The sequence below is a fragment of the Metopolophium dirhodum genome, chromosome 4 (genome assembly GCF_019925205.1).
Source record: "Metopolophium dirhodum isolate CAU chromosome 4, ASM1992520v1, whole genome shotgun sequence".
NCBI classification, from domain to species: domain Eukaryota; kingdom Metazoa; phylum Arthropoda; class Insecta; order Hemiptera; family Aphididae; genus Metopolophium; species Metopolophium dirhodum.
Window position 1 is genome coordinate 1525788 of NC_083563.1, and position 20082 is coordinate 1545869.

General features: G+C 28.0%; 1 protein-coding gene across 2 annotated transcripts; it reads right to left on the reverse strand.

Moving 5' to 3' along the window:
* Positions 1-710: 710 nt before the first annotated feature.
* Positions 711-9351, reverse strand: LOC132942543 (insulin-degrading enzyme). 2 transcript variants are annotated; one of them, XM_061011069.1, is made up of 22 exons: positions 9190-9351; positions 8609-8784; positions 8168-8375; positions 7932-8101; positions 7682-7804; positions 7419-7621; positions 7152-7352; positions 6933-7070; positions 6762-6865; positions 5222-5324; positions 5051-5146; positions 4879-4988; positions 3975-4119; positions 3800-3910; positions 3616-3736; positions 3465-3556; positions 3285-3396; positions 1919-2076; positions 1723-1857; positions 1454-1663; positions 1289-1399; positions 711-1210 (listed from the first exon to the last, which is right to left on the reverse strand). In XM_061011069.1, the coding sequence occupies exons 2-22, from the start codon at positions 8763-8765 to the stop codon at positions 1109-1111; spliced, it is 2910 nt and encodes a 969-aa protein (XP_060867052.1). In that variant the 5' UTR covers positions 8766-8784; positions 9190-9351; the 3' UTR covers positions 711-1108. The 2 variants fall into 2 exon arrangements, with proteins under 2 accessions (XP_060867052.1, XP_060867051.1); XM_061011068.1 differs by lacking the exon at positions 9190-9351 and having other exon boundaries at positions 8609-9001.
* Between the last annotated feature and the right edge of the window lie 10731 nt (positions 9352-20082).

Sequence of the window (20082 nt, forward strand, 5' to 3'; positions counted from 1 at the left end):
TCAAGGAATGTGGGCGAAATTTGGTGCCAATTGGTTCAATAGTTTCCAAGACTACAAGTATACATTAATTTGTATAAATATAGAAAATATAATGGCATCACGTAATATTGTCCTCATGCCAATAAGATTCAAAATCTATAATTGTATATATTTTGCATCATACATATTACATATCCATAATGCAGTTTGAAATAATAACATATTTATATTTATGATTTTCATCAAGATTCAATACATATTAAATACTATATAATATATAAAAAATGTTTTATTTATCCATTTTTAGGTTAGTTAATTAGTATATTACTATATTATGCATGTAGAATAGAATCTATAAACATGTCGATGTCACTACTCACTATCCTTTTCCTTTCACATCACCGTCTACCATCGCAATTATCCATAGTTAGAAACTCACAGACGCAATAGAAACGATACCACAGTACACAATAGTTACATGAAACTATTATACATATATTGTTTGCAGTATACGTGTACCATGAATGGCTCTGATGAAACCGCTAAATTATTATCACCTTGTAATAAATTAGGGTTTGACATTGACCGTTTTTCTTAGTTAAATTAAACATTTATACAACATTACAATCAGGTGTTTGGTTCAAAAATCAAACTGTAACATTATTAATGTTTCCTGTGAATTCTAAACATACAATTTTATGTTTATTAAAATAATATATGTGTACAATCAATACAATAATTTATTTTCCTTTTATTAAATAATTGAGTATTTTACAAAATTGATAAATACATTTTGATAGAAAAAAACGTTTCAATAATTTAATATTATTATGTTTTTTTCAGAAACCAGTTAAATAAATGTCTAAACTAGAGATTCTCAGCCTTTTTAAAGTGATGATCCCTAAACTAAGTATTTATTTAGACTATAAGCTATTTTATGTGTTGGCGACCCTAAATAATATGCTGGCCCCAGGTTGAGAATTGCTGGTCTAAACTGTATGCTCAACTGTAACTTTAAATACAATTGTAGCTAAAAATTGTTATATATTTTGATTTTACATGAATTATTATAATTTAAATGTATAAAAATATAAGAAATATTTTTGTAAGAAGTAATTTAAAAAACAAATTACAACTTGGATTTTGTGTGTCCAGCAGGCATAAATGAGTTTGGCAATTGATACAGTTGATGCTTCTTCTTAAAGTCGGTTATATCCTTAATCATAATGGTCTGCAAAATGAAAAATAATATTAACTTAACAATATTTACATTGGTCATTACACATTATATCATAATAATAACACATACATTGTTGGCCATCAAACTATTATCCACTTCTTCCGCAGTTGTATTCTTTAATGTAGATCTGACATGTACCGCTAACTTATGTCTTTCTGGCCCAGATTGGCTGATTTGATCCTATACAAATTATCACTTAGTTATCAGACTAAAAAAAATTGCAAAATAACTTACATTATAAAATTTAATAATATCATCTTTGGCGATTAATTTTAATGCTTCTACTTCGATTTGAGCTCGGTTGAAATTGTAGTCTTGTGTGTCAATTTCTATCTGATAGACAGCTGCTTGTTTCATCAAGCCCTTTGGCTTTTCTAACAGTTTAACAGCTAAAGCATCTTTGTACTTGTTAAATTCTTCTTCAGACATATTCATTAATAATTGCTAGAAAAAAACAATCGATTAATTAGAATATTAAAATGAAGCTACTCAAATTAACTAACCTCAATAGTGTTTATATAGTTTTCTATTCTAGAGTCAACATACATTGGAGTACGGTCAGATTGTACAATAATACGCAAATTCAGTATTCCATGACTTCTGCTTGACGAACTAAACACTATGTAACCAAGTTGTTCCTAGTACAAAAAGTTGATTTTAATAGTTTCATTCTATTTAAACACAGACAATTTATTATACCTGTGTTCGTAGGGTGTTAAAACATGACTCTTTGATAATTTCGTTGAATAGGCCAACTATCATATTTTTTAATGTAGACTGAACACCACATTGTAAATGTATATAAACACATGAACTGCTGTGATGATCACTTGTTGTTTCGAATAATGCACTTTCACCTTAAATATAATGCTTAAATTGAATGTCTTTAAGTCAAACTGAATGGAGTATAAATTAAAGTATAAAAATATTATATTATTTGGTATAGTACCATAATATATAGTACATATATATAATTAAAAGTAAGGTGATTGTACACTTTTGGTATTTAACCTACTCCTATTGATTATAAATTCTATAGAAATTAAGATAATCCCAATTCAATAAGTATATAATTATATAAATAAATCTGTAATATCTTTGTAATAGATTTAATGTTTAATTTAAAATAAGAAACAAAAAGTAAAATTACAGTAAAACCTTGTTAAGACGCTCTCGGAGAGGAAATTGTAAAACTATGTATTATGAGGGATGGTGTAATACCATTGAAGCGTGTTTGGCGGAATCTCGTTGATACACATTTAAAGCATTAGTTTAAATAAATTAGTAAATAGTTCATGGTGTTATGTGTTATTTATTACATAATAAAACAAACACATAGCACATACAAGTACAGACTTATTAATAAAAAAACATGACCGATTCAACGCTCGGACACGACTAGTTGTACAAGTACCAACATCACATAAACTATGTCACGTATGTTGTACTAATGTAATAAAATATCAAAATACCGTTAATTATCTTTATCAATCAATAACATTAAATTGGTTTACGAGTGCGCTGTGCCAGAACACGTATTATTGCGCCCAGTACTATATTATATGCATATTGTACATAAATGTTTGGGTAAAATTAAGATAAGATAAAAGTTTCAACAAAATGTTTATCGATGTATTAAGTTAATTTTTCTGTGTTAAAAGGTATGAGTAGCCAGAAAAGAGAGCGGGAGTACGTATTAAGCATGTTTTATTCAATGTTTAAAGACCCACAGGTTTTAGGGACCGGAAAAATCCACGTATTAAGCGGGATGACTTAATTGGCGGTAATCGGGGGAGAGGGCTTGAGAGCCTAGCACTCCCTCCAAAGTCCGTCAAGCCCCCTCCTTTTTTAGTTTAGTAGGATCGAAGCCTCCCCGCTCACATTGATGTTAATAATTTTAGTCCTCTCTGAAATTTTAATGGATTTCCACCTATAGATGGCTTATTAAACAGGAGCGCCTTAACGCAGTTTTACTCTATCAACAAAAAATAATAATCGTGTTGATTCGTCAAGATCATTTGACTGATCATCAAAAAATTTACATAGAAAAAAATATTTAACTCACGATCTTCAAGTCGTACTTCTCTTGACCTAACCATTTGACGAGGTAGTAATCTACGGAATCCATCTCGACCCAAAAATGGTTTTTCTAGTATTTGTATAAGTTCTAATGCTTTCTAAAATGAAATCACATAATTCAGTAGGTAATATGTCAAACTAATAGTTATTATTTTAATATACTTACAGGTTTATCTATGTTACCATATACTAATGATTCCATAAACATTTGGGAGAGGAACTTTTCAATAAATTCCTCAATGTGTTCAATCTTAACGTCTAAAAATATTAAAACATTAAATCAAACAAGTCAAATTAAGAATAATATCATTACTTACCATCGATAGCAGCTAGTAATTCATTAGGTGTCCATGCATCCTCTGATAAAACGACAGAATTATACCTCATTGCACTATGATAAGGTTGTTCCATATCAATATTTTTCAAATCCCTAATTTTCTATAAATGAATTTAAAAAATTTAAATTGTAAAGAAATTATTTTTAATTTTACTATGACTTACTTCTTCTTTAAGAATTTCAAAGCGTTGTGGATTAATCTTGAAAGTCAAAAGCTTATCAATAGTTTTCTTCAGTAAAATATGTAACTTGTGATTAAATCCACTCAATTGCATCTAAAAATAATTATTTTAATTTATAACATAAATATTTTATTTGGAGTTTTAAATTGTATTTTACCTTGAAGCCATAACTACTTGGTTGTATGATTAAATTTAGACTAGCCCTGGTTGCATCCCATGTATATTCAGAAAAATCTTCATTAAATAATCTCACAAAAAGACTCATAATATTGCAATGGAATGGATCAGTCATTACAATGTGGCTGTATAAAAATACATTTTAAAATAAGTTACAGACAATTTTCATTTAATAAAACAATTAAAATTAATTGCAATAAGCTGAAGCTAATTCACAGTTAAAAATATTACAAATAAGATAAAACATTGATTATGATAAAATTAGTACTAACAATGATACTATAAGTTATCTCTGTATTTAAATTTTATAAGCTAAAATATTAACCGTTTAGAAGAAATATTTAGTATATTAATCTGGGGAATTGGCTTTTGTTGCATAGTAGATTTGTTGCGCCTATTTTTTTCTTGTGTAGGATACTGTAATAGTACAATACACGTGTTTAATTTGAAAATACTGATTAAAAGAGACAGAGAAATTGTACTTCAACAACTTTTCAAACAAAAAATGCTCTAAGAACAGCTTATGAGGGGAACCTCATATTAAATTGTTTAATCATTTTAATAAAGAAAAATGTAATATTCTAAAATACTTCATAAATGTTCCCATGCCTGTGCCATGAATATTTTCTAAGAAAAAAAACCATGTTTATTTTCTATTTTTAAAAACATATTGTAATACATTAAAGAAAGTCCAAGCCCCTAAAAAAATATAACATTTTATGGATTTTTTTTTAATTTATTAGATAAAGTAATATTTGAAAAATCAATATTCAAAATTAAAAAATGTAAGTTATTATTGTTTGAATAATTTATGTAGTTAAAAAGAAAAAAAAATTAGCGATTTACTGAATTAATAGTTATAATAGTTATATGTGATTAATTACCTGAAAAAATCAATTGAAACAAATGCTTTAGGGAATCTAAATTCTGTGTCTGTTTTAAACCAACATCTCAAAAGAAATGAATCATGAATAATATGTGGATGACCTGGTTCCTATAAAAGAAAAATATATTATTAACAAAATGGGAATACTAAATGATAAATTATCTTATTACATTTTTATCAATTGGCACTAAATTAAAATCTGTAGCAACAAATTCATTCTTTGATGGCATTTTTAAATCTTCACATAAATCATCTTTTTTCCATTCCTAAACATTAAAAAAATTAAAATACATTTATATTATTTATAATAAATGGTTTCTAAATATATATATATATATTACATTCAAAGTCTCTGTTGGTATTTTCATTATTGAGTATGGTGTTCCATAATATTTGTCTACAGTATCTGTTTTGTTTTGAAATATTTTGGAAACTACTGTAACTCTAGAATAATAATAAATTCAAATTTTTACACACATCAGAATACATTAATTATATTGTCACTCTTTAAAACATTTTAAATAAAAATAGATAGGTACTTACTACTTAGTTTAAAACTAAGTAACTATTTTGGTTTCTATTTATTGGTCTAAAAAAGACAACGTCAGGGAGCAATTATTTATTCTATGGGTACAACTGATTGAGAGGACCTCCATCTAAATTCACTTATATATCTTCATACAATTAACATAACATACAATGACTTTAATATCACAAACTCTTTGCAAAACTCTTTGTATCTCTTATTCTATGTATACTTAGTTTATAATAAATTAATTATTAATACATAAAATTAGAAAATGTAACATATTGTACATTATACTCTGTAGTTAAGTGTATCATGATTCATAATTAATGAATCTATAGTTCAGTGGCGAATGCTGACTCCAAAGTATGGGCATGATCATTTGTCATAATGTATTATAGGAATACACATTTATTCTAAGATAAAACATTAAAAAAAGATTTTACTTTCAATTTGTTGATGAACTCTATTTTATTTATAATTAATTATTAATATACACGTTAGTTTTTATTTATTAAGATTTTCAAAAAAATTGTCATACTCTTTCGCATACGAGACAATTGAACATAAATTATACAAATCATTGACAAAGCGCAACTGAATGACCATGCCCTAGGTCCTGGCTCATGGGTGGGTTAGTACTTTGGCTGCTTGTGGAGCAGGTCTCGGAATAGCCAATATTCCACAGGCAGAGCAATAACAAGTGTTGTATAGTGGCGCATATAGCTATTGCATGCTCCGTTAGTTACAATAAAATTATAATAATCACAGATATGTACCACAGAAATATATAAAATTGTTGTCATACATTATGATTTTTTTTACGTAATAATATATTTTTAATGATGGACGGAGAATTCGCCACTGCTATAGTTAGTCATATAATGTTATCCAGTGGCGTATGCAGTACCTAAGGTTCTAGGGTTGGTTCTGAACCCCTTGAATTTTTTTTTACTGTAAAAAAATCTTATTTACCACCAATTGTTGGTCATTTTAAATAAATATAAAATAAATTGTTGAATATGACACAGACATCTATAATCATAGTTTCAGTTTTAATTTAGCTGATTTAGAACATTGCTAAACGTCTACCATAATCGATGGTGTATCATTGTCCATCGAATATTACCATATTTGTTACGGCCGAAGAGGCTCTATAGATGACCAGATTAAACACTGTAAATGAAGACTAAATTTGAGACTAACTATGATTTGTTATATAAAAACTGTTTAGAAAAAAATAATGTAAATTAATTGCTCAGGTAAAACCCTAACCGAACCAAAATTCTGCGTACGCTACTGATGCTATCTCATGAAAAATCCAATAATTCTAATATTATTCTGTTCATAGGTACCTCATATTATCTGGTCTGAAGTAAGATAAAAGTTCTACTATTAAATCAGGTTTCCATTCTCGTATTAAATATTCAGCTGTTAGGACATGTTCTAATTCAAAAGTCTAAACAAATACATAAAGATCAAATAACAGATAGTATTATGCCTAAATAATTAAATGTATGACTTACAATCATATGAGAAGACAACCGATAAACATAATCTAAAGGTGAACCTTTATCTTTAAATTGAAATTGCATTGCACTAATATTACTGTTTTCATCATGGAACCATTCTTGGGGTCCTTCACGTCTTAACATATTCACATACTAAACCATCATGAAAATATAAGATTATAAATAATATATATTACTCATTAAAAATGTTTACTTAAATAAATATAATATTACTTGAAAAATTAATTTAACAATGTCATCAACATGATCAACTCCTTTTTCTGTTAAATCCACATCAATATCAAAAAGCTCAATTCCCCTAGCTTCAAATTTATTGCCAGCTGACAGTTTACTAGACCATCCTCTTTTTTTTAAAACTGTTAAAATACTTGTAGGACCTTCATGACCAAATAAAGCGCTCAAATACCTGCTAGGCTAATTAATAAAATGTATATTAACATTTATGTTTAAATTATGTACATTGTTAACAAATATTTTTACCATGCTTCTATAATATTTGCTTTGATCTGGAATAAGAAAATTGACAGACAGCACTCTAATATCTTTTACTGGAACTACAACAGTCTTAGTTGCCAGTTGTTCTTCTTTATAAATTGGATCATTCCAATATGGTCTTTCTACATCTTTTCTTTTAATGTCTCCAAATAAAGATACAGCCAATTCTTCCAAAGTATTTAAATCCTCTAAGAATTGATAACAAAAATTAATTTTAAATGTTTAACAAAAAGCCTTTGAGTTAATACCTTTTCCGAGTATAGTTAAATACATTAAATGAGAAGAGTACCATTTAGAATGGAACTCCAATAGTTGATCACGGACGCTAACATTTTTTGATTTAGGAAGATCCCATAATGTCTCTTTTGTACCTAAATAACAAACATTAAAATAAAAAAATATGATATACAGCCGATTCTTTATAAAAGATTTTAGTTAGGTATTGAATTTACCTCAACGTTTTAAAATATAATTAAAAATAATTTAATTATAGTTTACCTGTTCCAAATTGGTTATATGAATGATTTGGATCGGCTGCATTTTTTTCTAACTGAGCTAGACGCCAAAAATCATCAGCAACATTTTTTTCATGTTCAGAATTGACAGCACCAATTTCTCTTTCAGTTGCACTTGTTGTAAACAAAGGTTCAAGGAAAAATTGAGCAAATCTAAAATAAAATTTGTAAAATTTGTAAAATATAAATCATTATTGAAAAAAAAAAATTATTCTTAACCTGTCCAATGATGGTTTTAGTGATTCTGTCTTGGTGGAAAAATAATAATTTGTATGATCATTTGCGGTATATGCATTGTATGATCCACCATTTTGTGTTAAAAACTGTGTAAATTCATTTTCTGTTGGATATTTTTTTGTACCCAAAAACAGCATGTGCTCACAAAAATGAGCTAAACCTGGCAAATCTTTAGGTTCACTCAAACTACCTATAATATGGGAATAATAATAATTATAACGAGGAATTAAAAATAAAATTCAAACTACTGCCTACATAAAAGACTGTATTTTTTATAATTTATTAATAAAAGCTCAGTGAACCTAAAAAAAAAAAAAAAACAATAGGTACTAATGTAATTTAAAATATTAGAGAGAAATCACCTAATGGTTAAGAGATATTATCATCAGCAATTAATTTTTAAAGAATTATTTCAAAACTTACCAACTGCAACTGATAGAGACGCCGCAGATTTGTCAGTGTCAGGATCACTTATCAATAGAGCTGTAAGACCATTTTTCATCACCAATCCCCGATAGATTCGCGAGTCTCCAATAGACTTTTCAATATCATCAATACGTCTCTCGACTTTTTCAGACATGGCTAACGATTTTAATGGACTGAAAAAACGAGAATATTTGTATACCATGCCGTGGCGTTGGATGGGTAGAGGTACATCGCTGCAGTGTACATTAAAAACAGCTATCGCCAGCACAGACAGCAATGAAAACACAATCGACCTCAGACAGTGCATGGTTAGCAATGTAAACAACCAGCATTGCTGGTCGAGTAGTAACGCGGAGAGAGGCACATTGTGCTGCTTATAATGACTGGCGAAATATTACTAAGATGTATTGATAGATAATAATAAGATTAATAATCGATTTCTTTGTGTGGGTAACCAAAGAGTATTTTAATCATCGTAAACTGTTCGTAACAACTGTGGTGCATAATATAGGTATTACGGATTTTTTCTAACGAGAAAAAAAAATTGCAACGCATTCCCAAAAACACGATACACTTACCTTTAGTTTTGACTTTTGAGTACGTCTACGAGACTTACGTTTACGAAAGCAACCAGAAGGGTAGGTACTATAGCTGCTCGATGTACAAGTGTGGTACACAACGATGTACAATAATAATATTATACAAAAAGACGATATTATCAAATCGGATGACGTTTTTCGTCTTCGGTAGTTCAGTGTTTTCAACGAAATTTAATCAATAAACTATATTACTGTTATCACTCCAATTTTCTAAATCCACAGACGCGGGAAAAATTGTTTAAACCTTTAATAGATTTAAATATTATCTAAAATATGTCGCCGAAACAACATCATATTTTAATTGTTTTCTTAAATAGGTTAGACATCAAAGTAATACACATAAAAAGCATTTTAAACATTTCGGTCAGTCGATTATATTACAACAAGTACATTTATACGATATTAGGAAAAAGGTCTACCTACAGTCATTTGTAGATACGTAAATTATGTTGGAGGTACATTTAGGAAATTTAGGAAACAAAATACAAACAGCTTAGTTTCAAGAAATTAAACTTGCAACTATTGTTTGTACCTATATCAGAATCATATTTGTATGACAACTATATCAACAAATCCACAAAGAACTATATAACAATGCTTGTGATCTGTGAAGGCTGGAACAATATAAGTTTCCCATCTTGTCGGCAATAAACATCCCAGTATTTGGAAATTACTAACGAAAATTTGTAAAAAGTAACGGACAGAGCGAGAATGGGATTGGCCGAAGTAGGAGAGGCTAATCGGAAAAAAAAATAAAAGCTGGCAAAAAAATGTTTGATTTAACATTGTATGTCAACATTTTACTGGAAACAAATCAGATACTTCTTATTTCTTAAAATAAATAGGTCAAAATATAATAAAGAGATCTTTTACATTTGAATAAATAAATTTTTCAATTTTTTTTAATTTTCAAACTGGTTCATAATATTTGTAAAATTATTAGGTATAATATATAAATATATATTTCATTATTACCTACCTATATTGAGTACCTAGTTGATTATGATTGATATTATATTTTAAAAGTTTTTTTAGTAATTTTATCAATAACTTTTTTCTGAGACTTTTTTCCTGTTTACCCATTTATACACCATTGTCCATATATTTATTAGAATAACGTTATACAAATTTAAAGCTATGATAGTCGCAAGAATGTTTATACAGTCCAGTATATACGAGTTTTATATTATATTATTAATTATTGTTTAAAAGCAACGATAAATCATTTCATGTAAAACGATTAGGTATGAATGTTATAAAGTAGGTTACCTATAGATACTGCCGACAATAATATATAATGAATGTTTCCAAGTTGTATGTATTCATAAAAAAAATTGAACACAAGTAGGTACACAATAGTAAGTGTATTGTGTTTTGTGTATACCTACATCAATAAATAATTTCTTTTCTTTATAAGGTAAATTTCTCATTTTACTGTTATTTTAACAAATTGTTTTTTAAAAATAATAGATCTATAAATAATTTACGCAAATATTAACTATTAAATACAATTTCTACTTTCTAGGAACTAAAACAAAAGATTCCAACTTAGAAATGTTTCGTTAAGGGTGGATTATGTATACAGATATACCACATATCTACAATTAACGATTACCAATAAATAATATAGCTATAACTTATAATCATTTCCGAGACCTACGTAACAAGTTAATGATTAATGACGAGAGTTAAATACTTATTGTTATATTAATAGGTTTACATTAAATAGCCATTGTCTATTTAATTATTTTAGGTAGTAAATACCCAATAAGTATGTATAGTTAAAAAATCATTATAGTAATTTTAGTGAAAATAAAATATTTTTTTCCCTGTATAATTATATAGTATACCTAAGTACATTGATTTTCATTGTTTTGGATTTTAAAAAAATACTAGCTAGAGTTATTTTGTTTATTAGGTAATTATTTTACTTAAGTCTTGAAGTGAAGTATAATAATTAGTAACACTTAAATACTTAAATGCCTTATATAGATTTTAACTTATACCTACCCTAATAACTAATCACCTAGGTACCTCTTTAGTCTTTAGACTATAGTACATAAAGTCATAAAGCTTTAGCCTTTAGATACATTAACTGTTGAGTATTAAATTGATACGCTTATACATAGATACGTAAACATTGGAATGAATAATTCGTAGAATATTTTTTATAGTTTTACTAAACATAAATTATTAAAAAAATTGGTATTTCAATCTCAAGAATTCACGTGTTAGGTACAAGTGGTACAATGTACAGAGCAATGTACCTATTCGTCTGGACTCTTGACGGATGGAAAACGAGTTATGGGTCGTCCAATAATCATTTATTAAGTATAGACTATAGTTACTAGTTAAAATTATATTTATTTATTTGATTTTAATTTTAAAAATCTGGTGCACGGGTATAATATAGCTTCCCCAAATATGTATAGGTAATAAGTATGTACCTACTATAGTCTGTAGGTAATTACTAGGCATGACATGGCGTAGGAGAATGACCATCTGATAATTTAAACAAACACATCACGTTCGTTGCGTGTCCTGTACAATAATACATTAATACATTATACATATTTTATTATATCTACATACCTACTGTATTTAACTTACAGTGGTTTTGACAGCGGGATACAATGTAATATGTAGGTATATGTAATACGATAAGTATTATTGGTTGGTATAATATAAAACCATCACTCATGGGAAGGTATTTTACATATTTGTGAACATTTTTTGACAGGATAATCCTTGGTTTATGTACTAGTCTAGACAAAATATAGGTGTATTAAAGCGAGAGGAGTGGTACTGAACCGATTATAATACCATGGTTGGTTGAAGCATATTATATTAAACATAATATTCACGTATTTAATATTATTATTATTATAGCTATTAAAAAAAAATTATTTTCGATTTGTTTTAAACAATTTTTTATTGTTTTGGGTAGGTAATTATATGGGTAGAACACTAAGGTATAATTAATATTTGCCGTCGGGAGGGGCAGTGCTAAAATATGTTTTCCTGGGTAATAATTTGTAGGTAGGTACACTTATATTAATCCGTTAAAAGAATAATAGGTATTCTATCTATTTCAATAGGAACTTGATTCATAATGAAACAATGACTAAAACGAAAAATAAAAAATAATGTTACTCCTACATTATAAATTAATGAATTTTGAATATTCAACGAAAAAAATTGTTGGCGCGTATTTTATTTTGATACTGCGTACTACTATTTGATGATTTTGCAACACTTGATTATATACGTTTGTATTTAATATTTCGTTCTGCATTGTTATATTTCTGCAATTATATCGTTCCCATCGAGTAGTCATAAAGTATGTAACTACCTACGTGTTTTTGCTGATAAATATTATTCTAAAAATACAGTTACCTACCTATCCAAATTATGATTTTTGAGCAATTATTTTACAAATATTATATTCAAGGCTAAACGCATAAACAATATTATATATTATGTACTCATAAAATAAATTTGTTCCAATAATATTTCTCAACATATATTTCCCTATAAACAGTATAATCAGTTGACACTTTTGTATATAAATCTATGCAATTATTTCATATTTTTCGAGAAAACTATTAGCACACTCCGTTAAAAAATATTAAACATTTTATTTCACGTAAAAGTATTAAACATAGGTACTGGGTGGTTTCGACTTCTGAACGAACCGAGAGGAGCTCCCTACCAATAGTACCAGGTTATAGTAATTACTATAGGTACCACTCTGTGTCTCTATATCCGTTTAGACTAAATTGTTGGGCTTTTTTAATTTCTCGATTTGAGGTATTAAGTATATTAACATAGATAAATAGCATAAACATTTATTTTTATTTCGTTTAGTCTTATTAATATTTAATTTGTCAAATATATTATAATATACCTATAATATATTGTTGGATTCTAGAGCTTTGACTTTTGAGATAAATAAAATAATTTTTATGTAAAAAAAAATTAGCATCAGTTTAATATTCTACATAAACATATGAATATTCTATGCAACTTAGCCACACGAATTGCTCGACAAATGTTGCACGTCAAATGAATACTAATTAATAATTAGCAATTTTCGTTCGACTGACCAGACAAGGGTCTCGCATTATACGTCCTTATCTCGTACCAGGATTGTTGGATATATGGCTACATGGTGACCGACCTGTATATTATGTTTTGTGTTTTATTCATATTTTATATTGAAATTATTACAATCATTTCTAAAACAATTGTTCATTAAAATTCTACCCACTACTAAGTGTTTTTTTATTTATTGCCCAGTTAAAAATATTTTTACCATTCCTGCGTCATTTATTTAATCTTTCATTTGAATTAAATTTTAAAGCAAACATATAAACATATATTGCTGTGCACCTAACCTATGTTATAACATATGTTCCAAGAATTTTGTAAACCGAGATAAATACTGCAATTTTTTTATTATTTTTACTACTTTGTTCTTAGATTTTAAGTAAGAGTATAAAATGCACTAACGACACTCCTTTTTTAGTTACGAAATTAATTATCAAACAAAACAATCCTTTTTTACAAATGTTTAAAATAAATAAAAAATAATATATAAACATTAAAAGGACACTGAAAGATTAAATAATTCAAAAACAGTACCATTGTGTTCTTTAAATTAATATTCTAAAACGGGTCTTAATATTATAACCATCGACTGCCAAATAATAAAAAAAAGCCATGGTACACGCTTGACACACCCAATAATTTTCGTAATTCGAATTAATCTGCTCGTATGTTATAAAATATATTATGACAGCTATAATTGTAATAATATGAACAATATTCTTATAAAAATGTTTAAGTTAATACAAAAAGTATTAGGGAGAATAGGTATAATAGCCAATATGTATATTGCAATATACATATAACTACATTTAGTTGCATAATTTTTCTTTAAGTTATTTACTATACATATATACACTTACACTATATATAGGAGGATACACCAAGCAAGAATACATCTATTTATTCAAATTCTGATTTTTGGAATTTTTAAGAATTGGTGCTTACTGCTTATTAGTCTACGTATGTATATTATATATTTTTATAAGGTTTTCTATTTCCGTTAAGGAATATTCTTTGTTAAAACAAACTTATTTTTTTCAAATGACTATGTTAACGAGGACCACTCTTTTTATTGTAAATTGTTAAGCCAATGATTGTTATAGAAGATTTTAGTGTAGGTATATAAATCAAAATTTAAATATAAGTACTTGAATTGTGTAACTGTTGTGTACTAAGGATTAATAATAGGTTTCGAAGATATGGGGGGGGGATGATTTAGAATTCAGATACATCAACATTTTCAAAAAAAAAATCATATGCTTAAAAATATTCAGTAAAATAAGAACGAACGGACTTCCCGGAGTGCAACCCGTTCAAGTGAAAACTTAAATATTAACGTCGTGCATTTTTGATATTTTGGAATGGTTAGGGAATCATTTTGCACGAATTGCTTTAATCATCAGTAAAATACAATATTCATTTATTGCGCTATCGTACACAAACATGACAATTTATATCATACATTAAAAATTTAACACTTCAGAACTATTACAATTATTTTACATTAAAAAGGGAAAATACAAATTAATCACACGCTGGTGGTTAAAATGATACTGATATCAATTTATCAATTATCAAATCAGAGAACTCAATATTATTATATATTATTTATGAATAGCAGTGAATACTGAATAGCGGTGCATGCACAACTAAAGATTGGCAAACTAAAGGCCAAAGTGGCAAGGCCATAGTATCACTGAAGCCTAGGCCGATTGTAGATAAAAAATTTCAGGGTGTGGAAGGCACACCCTGCCACCACCTAATGCGCCATGCCCCTGTTAAAATGTAAAGTAATAAATTAATTTGTTATCAACAACTAAGTTCAAAGTTTTTCCAATGGGAAATTCCATCATTCTATGAATCATGACCTTTTTTAATAGACACATATTCGTCATCACATTGGCTTACTAATTAATTTATGAACAGTGTAAAAAAAAAAAAAAAAATTAAAAAAATGTTTTCATTGTTGGTGGTACTTTGTATACCATCTACGATCTACCGGCTAATATCTAAAATAAAATCGACAACAGTATCTGATGTGCTATACTCAAGTCTAGGTTAATGATTATTCTCATATTTATTGTTTTTTTTTTTTCAAGAATACAAATTTTAATTAATAATATTAACGCTAAACACAAGATACCTATTGTAGGTACTGGGATTATTCTGTAATTGCTTAAGTATATAGAATAGTCTATACTTCTATAGTTTCTACAAAATCCTATTAAAAATATTTCATTCGTGATGTGTACATAATTGTTCAATTTTAATAACTGATAAATTATAATTTCATACCAGGATGAAGGGGGGGGGGGGGGTGACAGAGGAGGCCAAGGCCCCGGGCCCACAACGGATATCAAACAATAGTGGGCCCCTCGCCCCTGGTGCCCGGGGGATAGTACGTTTTTTTTTTTTATTAAACATAAATTAACATTTATTAACGTTTCCTATAGGCATATAGACAATTTTATAATATGCTATAATACATCGATAATATTATGTTATTATTATTATTACGCTATCGTAATATTGATAATGTCGTTTATTTTTAAAAGGACGATATTTTTAATGGTAATACCTGAGTACGGCGAACACTGTCGATTACGAATTTACGGCGGTTGAAACATTATTACTAGGTATTATAAATATAGTTATAAAACTGTTTTTGTCACGCCTGCGCCGAAAGTTTGGGTTTTCGATAGCGGTTGAAGCGTTGGAAAGCGTCATTTTTCCGTCCAGCGGACGGTAAAGTGGGAATAGTGCCGGGCGGTAAAGTGGAAATCCCAAAAAGTGCCGGGCGGCAAAGTGGAAATCCCCAAAAGTGCTGCGCGCACATTTCACGCGCGACGCCCGTATTGTATACCCGGCTGCACAAACGGTCACTGAAATCTATACCACGGTCGTCGGTTCCTTACAAATTATAAACATTTGGTTACATCTCATAATCATATTACAACCTCCATGCGTGACGCTTAAAATAAATAAAACCAAATATTTTCTTTCGTGAAATATCAAAATATATTGTTGTCGTAGAATAATAAATTATAGTCTAGTTGTTGCATAGATCTGTCTGCATTACCCTTGCCGTGATCGACGAATGCAGAGGCGTGACAAAAAATAGTATGTGTGGCTCGTGCGGGAAGGCAATTATTTCAGTCTTGGGCGAAATGCGGCCCTCGCCTGCTGCTCGTGCCGCCCGCGACTGAAATAGCTCACTTCCCGCCCTTGCCACACAATATACTATTTTGATGTTAACTTTTTAATATTATACCCATAGACATGATATATAATAACTATAACTTATATATTATATGTCTATGATATTTCCTACTAGAATAATGAACACATTAATACAATAATATTTATAATCAGTGATGTACGCTGGAATTTTCAATGGGGGGGGGGACTTGAAAATATATTACAATTTTATTTTATTTTTATTTTGTCCACTCTAATAATTTCAGACGTTTAGGCGAGGTATTTAAAAATGTTCGTACAATTTCAACTACTCAACACTTTTCCAGTAGAAAAAATTCTCTGATCATAAACTTCAATAGTGGTTTTTGGTAGCAAATTGGATCTAGTTCGTACTTTTAGTAGGTCGAAATGGAAAATTCTCAGTATTTTTTAAAATGAACAGAAAAAACAAAAATAAATGAACATTTGTTAAAATTATTTGGTAACCCTGATAAGACAGTTTTCACTTGGATTGTATTTGATTAATTTTAGTTTTTTTTCTAAAAATGTCAATAAATGTCAATATTTGTTTGGTCAAGGCTTTAAAATTTAATGCAAGGTTCATCATAAGTTTTTATTATAGCTATTTAAAAATATTAACGATACATAAGTATATAGGCAAGATTATCTTTTTATAAGCATTTATAGTTCAAATTTTGACAAAACCACAGTTAATTTGTAGTTCAAAATGTATTTAATATTAAATTTGTACATAGCTAAGGCTAGGAAATTTAATACAAGGTCTTTCATACAAGTAGTTCATACTTTTACCAAAAAATTACTGATTATTTTAATTTTTAGGAAAATTGATACACAAATATGAATTCATTCTGGTAAGACGTATATGAATTTACGTCATGCTTACTAGTTGACGACAGCGGAAACTTGATAAATATTTTTAAAAAAGTAATAATAATAAGGTTGATTGTTATTTTGTATTTACATAATATACTTAGTCAAAAGACTGACTCAGTATAATACATTATGTTTATACTTTATTAAGTATAATACTATATGGTTTTATTATTATAATACGTTTTTGATTATTATTATTTTGTATTTACATTTAATACTTACCTAACTTATTTTGGAATTTACAATGTTTATTTTTGCCTGTTGAACAATTTAAAAAAAAAGGGCATGTCTAGTTGTTGCCCTAAGGTCTTCAGTTGAAACTTGACAAATATTATTAAAAAAGTAATAATAATATGGGCAATGGGGTGGCTTCAGCCCGTTAGCCCCTCACCCCCTGCGTACGCCGCTGTTTATAATTCATTACGTATATTATATTATTATGTTCATTGTTCAAACACTTACATTTTATAAAAAAAGTATTTAAATAATCAAATATAATACCTATAGAGTAAAAATTTTTTTTTATCTCTGAAATATATTTATTTGTGGGTAACCAATATTTGGATTATGTTTATGGGCCCGTAAAATTGTTTGGCCCCTCGCCCCTAAAATTATCTTAATTCGGGATTGTATAAATTATTCGCTAACTGTATTATAAGTTATAACTGTATGTAACCTTGTATTTTCATAAGCCGTGACGTGGTGTCATCATGCTAATAAATTTGTCAAAATAAAATTGTTATATAATATAATCACAGTAAAATTGAAATGTAGCTCGTTATTTTACAAGGTTACTCCTAAATAATTAACGTAGTTATCTTTTCGGTGCGAAAAAAATACCAACAAAGTTATCACAAAGTTTTACTTAAAAAATTAACTACCTATAGGTGCCTAACCTATCTTACGTTTCTAAGTACGTACCTATCCAAAAACTGCCAATTTGTTGAAAACATTTTGAAAAATAGTATAAAACGTCAAAGATATCTATTTTACCCATCGTTGTTTTATTATTATAATTTTAATCATTTTTAAGTAAACCCAGCAATGCTTAGCCTAGCAACTAGCAAACTTAAAATATGGTTTTTTTTTATTGATTTTTCGTTATTTCATAACATATTATTTATAGCTTCATTACCCTAGGCTCAACTCCTATAGGGATAAATTCTACACTTAGTATACACGGCACCTAAATAAAAATTATTGTGTTAAATAGTAATATATTATGCAATGAATCTTAATACTGAAGTGAATGACTTTTGTTAAACATAATATATTCCATTTTATACTTTTATATTTATTCACCTATGGCGGCTAGAATGGCCTAAGAATATTTACAAACCATATTAAAGTTTTAAGTATCTACCTTACATTCAAACATTTTTGATTTGGTTTAAGTAATATTGTTAATATTGCTAGAACTAAATATATAACGCACCTACTACGTGAACATAATATATGGAAAACGGTACCTCTATAACTGGTTTGGTTGTGTTTTATTATAGTTCATTGTGCTCATTAAAAGTATTTCTTATACCTACCTATATCAAATAACCTACAATTATTCTACAACCAAATAAATACTTCCTATTGTTACTATGATGTTTATTTAAATACCTAGTTAATCACGTTTTACTTGAGCGTGGTCGACTCAAACATCTAGTTAAAAAATAAAATTTGTATATTTAGAGATACACACTATATCTACATATTTATACGGCTATACCTAGATCAATTAAATAATAACTGTATCCATATTCCATTGTAAAACTTTATTTATTAAAATTAGCATAAATATTTTGATTTTACATTTTATATACAGGGTGATTCACGAAGCATACTCACCCACTTTTTTTTTCTCCAACAATGCAGTTATTTAAAATCTGATTTTTGGAATTTTCAAATATACTTAAATACCATATTTTTAAATTCTTGAGATATTTTGTACTACTTAAAGAGTTTCATATGACGATACAAATTTCTGTTTTTCAAATGATAATCCTCCATTCCAACTGTTGCGAACTGTCTAAAATTTTAAACTGTTTATAAGACGTGAGGGCTATCGGGTATGGTTATTTAAAAATTTTAGTCATTATTAGAGAACGGACTTTAATGCCATAAAAAATAAGAAAAATTTCCTAAAAAAACACTACTTAATGCCTTAAAAAAATGCCCTAAAAAACTTTAAAACCAATAAAAAATCAATTTTGAATTTAAAACTTATAAAAAAACTCATTAGGTATTATGAAAAATTTATCTTATAAAAAATATTTAAATACAATAAAACCTTCTCTTGTCTTCTCAATTATCATCTGCCATCTTTTTACCCTAAAAATTTCCAAAAAATTAATAGGTATACAATTTAGATAGGTATATTCGTTATACTTTTACCTTGTGTTTCATAGCACTATATAATCAGGTGCTGCTAAATATTCTCAAATATAAATCTTCGACGATTATCGGCCAGTGTTTTTTTGTATCTCGAGAAACTTTGTTCCACGTCAACTGACGTCATAGGTGCAAATTTTATATGAGCCATGTCATCAGCAGTTAGTTCTTCAGATATTGTATTATTTCGAGATGATAAATATTTATTTTTATTTTTTTAGAATGAATGTTCATACATTTTTATTGAATTTTATCCATTCCTGTATAAAAATGACTTAAAAACAT